This window comes from Megalobrama amblycephala, linkage group LG9, assembly GCF_018812025.1.
Source record: "Megalobrama amblycephala isolate DHTTF-2021 linkage group LG9, ASM1881202v1, whole genome shotgun sequence".
NCBI classification, from domain to species: domain Eukaryota; kingdom Metazoa; phylum Chordata; class Actinopteri; order Cypriniformes; family Xenocyprididae; genus Megalobrama; species Megalobrama amblycephala.
In genome coordinates, this window is record NC_063052.1 from 26,071,816 (window position 1) to 26,078,375 (window position 6,560).

The window sequence follows — 6,560 nt, forward strand, 5'->3', positions numbered from 1 at the left end:
AAGACATTGGTTAACAAAGTGAGATAAAATATATAAAGTATATTTCTGTAATTTAATATAGATTAATATAAAATTCTGAGATTGCATTTCACTGTTTTTATACATTTTGAGGAATACAGAATGATTTTGTGCAAGTTAGATGAGTAAATGCATGTTCATGTCTAGAACTACAATAACCATCATATTTACACAACGCACACAACACCTCTGCACTTTATTTCTCTCAACATGGGGAGAGGAGAGCTCTCCGTCAATAAATGTGAAAAGTAACTTAGATATTTTGTTGCAAATTGAAAAATGCGTTACTTTACTACTTGAAAAAGTAATCTGATTACATAACTCAAGTTACTTGTAATGCCATTTTGATTTGCCATTTTCATTTAAATGAAGAAAAAAGTATACACTGTTAATGAAACAAAATTACATAATTGTACTAGACATGAGTTAAATTAATGTAGGGAAAAATAAATAGGCTACTCTGAACCCCAAGTGGATTTACACAAACTGAGAAAGTCAAAAAGTGTTAGGTCGTGCCCCGCTCTCTCATATGGTATCATAAATCAAGTCACAAATGAACATGAATGAGAGGCATATTGATTCATTGGTTGCTTTAATTTAAATATTTCATATTCTTAAATCATCAAATGTTGTGTCGCATTTCAATGACACAGAATAGGACCATAAAATCCTAAAAATTAACCAAGGAGTCAAGATAATTTATAAGACTCGAAAAATTATGCCAGGTTTCATGTAACTGAATTGTATGTGTGCGTAAAACGCCCCTTTTTCTGATCACGCAGCTAACGATGAGACCAGTAAATTCAGCACCAGGCACAGGAGATCCATCATTTAACCTCATGAAACAGTAGAGAGCACATCTGTTTTTATTCTATTCCACTACATTTAGAGGAGAATAAAAAAGTGACTTACGCTATGATTAAACATTTAAAATAAATGTGTTTTTTTTTTTTCTTTTCGGATGAACAAAAAATAATCAAAAACGGAACCGACAAATCAAGCAAGCAAAGTTCTAAGAGGGATGAACCGCATTATGCCAACTCAACGGAATTAAAATTCATTTTAATCTGATCTGGGAGATTTTTTTGAGAATGGAGAACTTCACAGTATTCAACGATACTCTGGAAACTTGGACTGACCGCAGTGTCGAATACAAAGTGATCAGCGTCCTCATAGTTTTCCTCATATGCGCTTTCGGGATAGTTGGAAACGTGATGGTCATCCTGGTGGTCCTCACCACCAAACATATGCGCACCCCGACCAATGGCTATCTGGTTAGTTTGGCTGTCGCAGACCTGATGGTGTTGATCGCAGCCGGTCTGCCAAGCATAGCGGACAGTTTGTTCGGCTCATGGATTTTTGGGCACGCGGGGTGCCTGTGCATCACATACTTCCAATATCTAGGAATCAACGCATCCTCGTGCTCCATAACATCCTTCACTATAGAGCGATACATCGCTATATGTCACCCAATCAAAGCGCAGTTTTTATGCACGCTCTCGCGCGCGAAGAAGATCATTTTTGGAGTTTGGGTTTTCACGTCTCTTTACTGCGTAATGTGGTTTTACCTGTCCGATATCCAACAGGTTCTCTACAAGGATGTGACTATAATAACGTGCGCTTACAAAGTGTCCAGAAACCTTTACCTACCCATATATTTTGTCGATTTTGGCATCTTTTTTGTTCTGCCACTCACTCTTGCCACTGTCCTATACGGCCTCATCGCGAGAATCTTGTTTCTTAATCCTCTTCCGTCGGACCACAAGGAAGACAACAACGGGCATGACAACTTCTCCAAAGCCAAAAAGAACAAAATGAAGAATTCCAGCCGCTGCTCCAGTACAACCGCAGCATCCAGAAGACAGGTGGGAGGATTTCCTTTAAGTTTTAAAACTTTAACATTTGGAAACAACAAAATATGCTCTAAATATATCATATAGTGTTTCATACAAATCATAGAGCAAAACAAGTTGTTTCAGGTGCAGTACTAACACACATTTGTATTGTTTTACACACTGTAAAAAAGAATCGTTGGTTTAACTTAAAAAAGTAAGTTACCTGGTTGCCTTAAAATTTTGAGTTCATTGAAATATAAAATTTGAGTTAATACAATGAAGGCGATTGTTTTAATCAACAGAAACTCAAAATAGTATGTTAGCTGAACCAGATTAATTATTTAAGTTGATTAGACAAAAGAAAAAATGTTGTGATAACAAATCATGAAAATAATTTTTTTACAGTGCATTTAATGAATTGATGAATTTAAATAAACCGTTATTAGAAAATACAGAAAAATTATGCATTTTATTTGTTATGCAAGCCATTTTTATGTCTGTTTTCTGGTTGGATAAAATGATAGTGTACAGAACATCCATCCATACAGATAAATAGACTGCTATCTATCTATCTATCTATCTATCTATCTATCTATCTATCTATCTATCTATCTATCTATCTATCTATCTATCTATCTATCTATCTATCTATCTATCTGACCTATCTACCTGTCTGTCTGTCTATCTATCTATATAGACAGACAAACAGATAGACAGATAGATAGATGTCACAACAAACATTATGTATGACACTGAATTGCAATACATTTCATAACATGGTCATTGTGATTTCTTCATTAAAGGTTACAAAAATGCTGGCAGTGGTGGTTGTTCTGTTTGCTGTTCTTTGGATGCCGTATCGCACTCTGGTGGTGGTTAACTCTTTCCTGCAAGAGGCCTACCTGGACACCTGGTTTCTGCTGTTCTGCCGCACATGTGTCTACCTCAACAGTGCCGTTAACCCTCTTATCTACAACGCTATGTCTCAAAAGTTCCGCGCTGCCTTCAGAAGGCTCTGCCGCTGCGGGCGCACCGCTCTGGTGAATAAGGCAGCCTATAGTGTGGCACTAACCTACAGTGTTGCCAAGGAAACGTCAACGGTGGAAAGCACAGGGCATTTTTCAACTGAGATAGACGATTTGACACCGACAGATGAGCTGTTTCCTGATAAGAAGCTTCTGTATCCGGAGACTTTCAGTCAGGCCTGATAAACTCACAACAGCTACACACACCATAAATCTCTGAGTACTAGCGATCTGCCATAACACTACAGATTGAACTGCAGGGACAGCACTTACAAAGTTTCTCTTTATCGTTATTTAAAAAAAAGTCATGCTCAGCACAGTCAAATTTATCTTCCCGTCCCATACACTTGCCAAACAGTTCCCTGGAAACTGTTCAGCTGAAATTAAACCACTGTTAGATTAGTTGCATGGTTGCATTATTTGCTAAAGTAATTATTCTTAACTAAATTTGCAGTGTATTGCATATGTGATGCAGGGTAATCTGAATACATATTATTGATCTGAAAACATCTTTGGGGGTTGCCATTGTGATTAATGAGTGGCCTTTTCTTCCCCTGCAGACCCCTGGGGGAAAAAATGCTGAAACTGCTTTATTCTGCAGTTGCAGTTGTATCAAGAATGTTCAATGAGAGTTAACTTAGTTCACACCCCACTGTATATAAATATCTATGTATAATACTTTTTTTTTTTTTCGATCTAAACTTAAAATGGAAGCGTAGCAAATTTTTTGGTTAATTTGATTGGCCATCTGACATAATGTCGCACTGAAATATATTTAGACTCAAGTTGTATGGGCACCTTTTATGTAAGTTTATTGTAAATAAGCAAAATTCGGATGAATGAAAGAAGGAATGCATGAATAAAAAGATAAAGGAGACATTGTTACATCTATTTATTTATGTAAAATATTTTTTGTTCTCAAAGCTGAATTGTAATATGTGCCACCAAATGGAAATGCAAAAATAATTATTGTTTTCGCACATGTTTCCCAAACACTCCCCTTGATTGCCATTGGTCGCTTAAAACACATAGTCCCGCCCCAAACTCACACTATTGGTTGAGCCAATGTCCAACAGCTCAAACTTACAGAGAAATGGTAAAAAGCACCACACTGTGTAGACTTTTAGGTGAAATGAACCTATGAGTACCTTGCTTATATTTAGTGACTTTACTCTTCATATTAAACTAAGATGGAACAAAGTAAAACATTTAACATCTTTAAATATAATAAAAGACTCTTTTGACTATAACTGATTTAGATTACTAAATAAATGAATGTATGTATGAAAATTACATCTGACAAATGAATATTTCACCTTTTTTAATTCACTCTCTTGTATCATAAATGGGTAGACAGCATATGATTGTATTTGTGAGCTGATGAGATGAATCTCATCACATGGGTTTGTATATGGTTTCTCAACAAATGTGGCAAAAGAAGTTGCATATTTTCTTTATCACAATTGACTGTGTATTCAATTACTTTAAATTAATATGTTGTGTTTTAGGTTTTTAATATAATATCTTGGTGGTGTTCATGTGGAAAATAGTCTTTTTATGTCTGTTTCAATGGTTAGTCAAGTTTGCAGTCCAGTGTTAATGAATAGGCTATTCTAGTGATATTTTAGTGAATGGGCTTGTTCAGTTAAAACAGATGTTTGCAGAAAGATAGTAAAATAGCATCTAGTTTCAGATGCAGAGGATTTATTTTTTCAAAGTCTCATAAAAGGCAGATTTATGATATGTTACAGTTACACACATGGGTTTGAATCTTGTCTCTACACACAGGAGTGTTCAAGCATATGTAATTTTAAAAATGTATAAAGTGTTATGTTGTGCTGTAATTGTTCTTTTAGTTTGGTAAATGATATACTTTGGTATCTTGATATACTTGAGTGTGTACTATTGCTGAATCATTCAAACATGTTAGTATCCATATTAAAACTATAGCCTATGTGTATTTGCTATTTTGCATTTGTGTTATTATTCAGGGTTTAACAAAACACAAAATTATATCTAAAATGTCTATTTTAAAGCCTCTTTCTGAATAAAATAAACTTGCTGGCTCACGAAAGACTCATTATTTAGTTTAAATCATTAATGGATTGTTTTATGATAGTGGTGATTTCTGAAAATCTTTCTATTGATTTACATGAACAGTACTGAATCATGCTCTGCATATTGTTGTACCGATGTCTAATTGGTTTAAACTGTAATTATTCTCTGCATATAGCACTTTTTTTTTTCTGCCACAGAAGTTCAAATTCAAAAACCACTGCAGTCTAGCGAACATTCATGCAAAATTCTCAGCTAAAATCAATCAATCATTGTGGGAAATGAATGGAAGGACAAAAGAATATTTTAAAGAGTGACTACTATGTTAGCATACTGGTGTAACGGACGTAGGCCGGTAAGAGCTGTGCATGTAAACCTCACTACCCCTCTTTCAAGAGGCACTCTAGAAACTGATGCTAGAGACTGTGGTCTTTAGCCTCCTTGTTAGAGCACCCAACTCCCATGCCGGCAGACCCAGGTTCAAATCCTGCTTAGAGTGGGCGGTTCGAAAAGGAGGGGTTACATTGGTGCCATGACCCAGATGGGAGTGAGGTTTAGAGGGGTGAGCGCAACGGACGTAGGCCGGTAAGGAGTTGTGTGTGTAAACCTCACTCCCCTGATCTCAAGAGGTGCTCGAACGACTGCGGTCTTTAGCCTCCTTGTTAGAGTGCCTGACTCCCATGCTGGTGGACCTGGGTTCGAGTCCCGCTTAGAGCAGGAGTTTCGAACTGGAGGGACTACAGTGGTGCCGTGACCCGGATGGGAGTGAGGTTTAGGGGGGTGAGTGTAACGGACATAGGCCGTTAACCTCTTTGTTAGATTGCTTGACTCCCATGAGGACGGGCCCGGGTTCGAGTCCTGCTTAGAGTGGGTGGTTCGAACTGAAGGGGCTACACTGGCAAGCTCAGCAGAAGAACACATATAAAATATTAAATACAATCCATTATGTGCAATGTCACCTTGAACCTAGGAACAACACAGCAAGTGCATTATCAAATTACATTTTAGTGAACACCCTAGAGATGTTCATGTACTCAAAGGCTCCAGACAGATTGAAAGAAGGGCACTGTCAGCAATATAGGCCTGGGTAAGGTTTTCTTTCTTTGTTTTGGTCAAGTCAAACTGAAAAAAAAAGGGATAGTTTAACCAAAATTGAAAAGTCTTTCATCATATACTCATGGTCTCAAACTTGAAGCTATTGTTTGGACCCCATTGTTCTTATTTTGTGTTTTGAAGAGAAAGAAAGCCATACAGGTTTGGAACAACATGAGGGTGAGTAAATGATGACAAAATGTTTATTTTCAGGTGAACTAACCCTTTAAATATGATATGAAATTTAAATAAAAAAAAATTAGTAATAATCTTAAATATTGAATTCTTAATCTAACCTACACTTGTCATTGTACTGTACTCTTCTAAACATTGCTTTTTTTCAATAGATCAAAGCTATTTTATCTCATGCAAGGATACACTTTCTGTTTGTCCCTCTAATTACCTCTGCTTTTACCTTTTCTTCTTCCTCTTTGAATAATATCATCCATATTATGTTGCCTGTCACATAATTCAAGATGATTTTAAAATCTGGTTCTTCTTGTACAGAAAATAATGGCCCTATCATCAATTAAAC

General features: G+C 36.4%; 1 protein-coding gene across 1 annotated transcript; it reads left to right on the forward strand.

Moving 5' to 3' along the window:
- The first annotated feature begins 793 nt into the window (after positions 1 to 793).
- On the forward strand, positions 794 to 4,947 carry trhrb (thyrotropin-releasing hormone receptor b). The gene is made up of 2 exons (XM_048202413.1): positions 794 to 1,883; positions 2,657 to 4,947. The coding sequence occupies exons 1-2, from the start codon at positions 1,110 to 1,112 to the stop codon at positions 3,059 to 3,061; spliced, it is 1,179 nt and encodes a 392-aa protein (XP_048058370.1). The 5' UTR covers positions 794 to 1,109; the 3' UTR covers positions 3,062 to 4,947.
- The last annotated feature ends 1,613 nt before the right edge of the window (positions 4,948 to 6,560 follow it).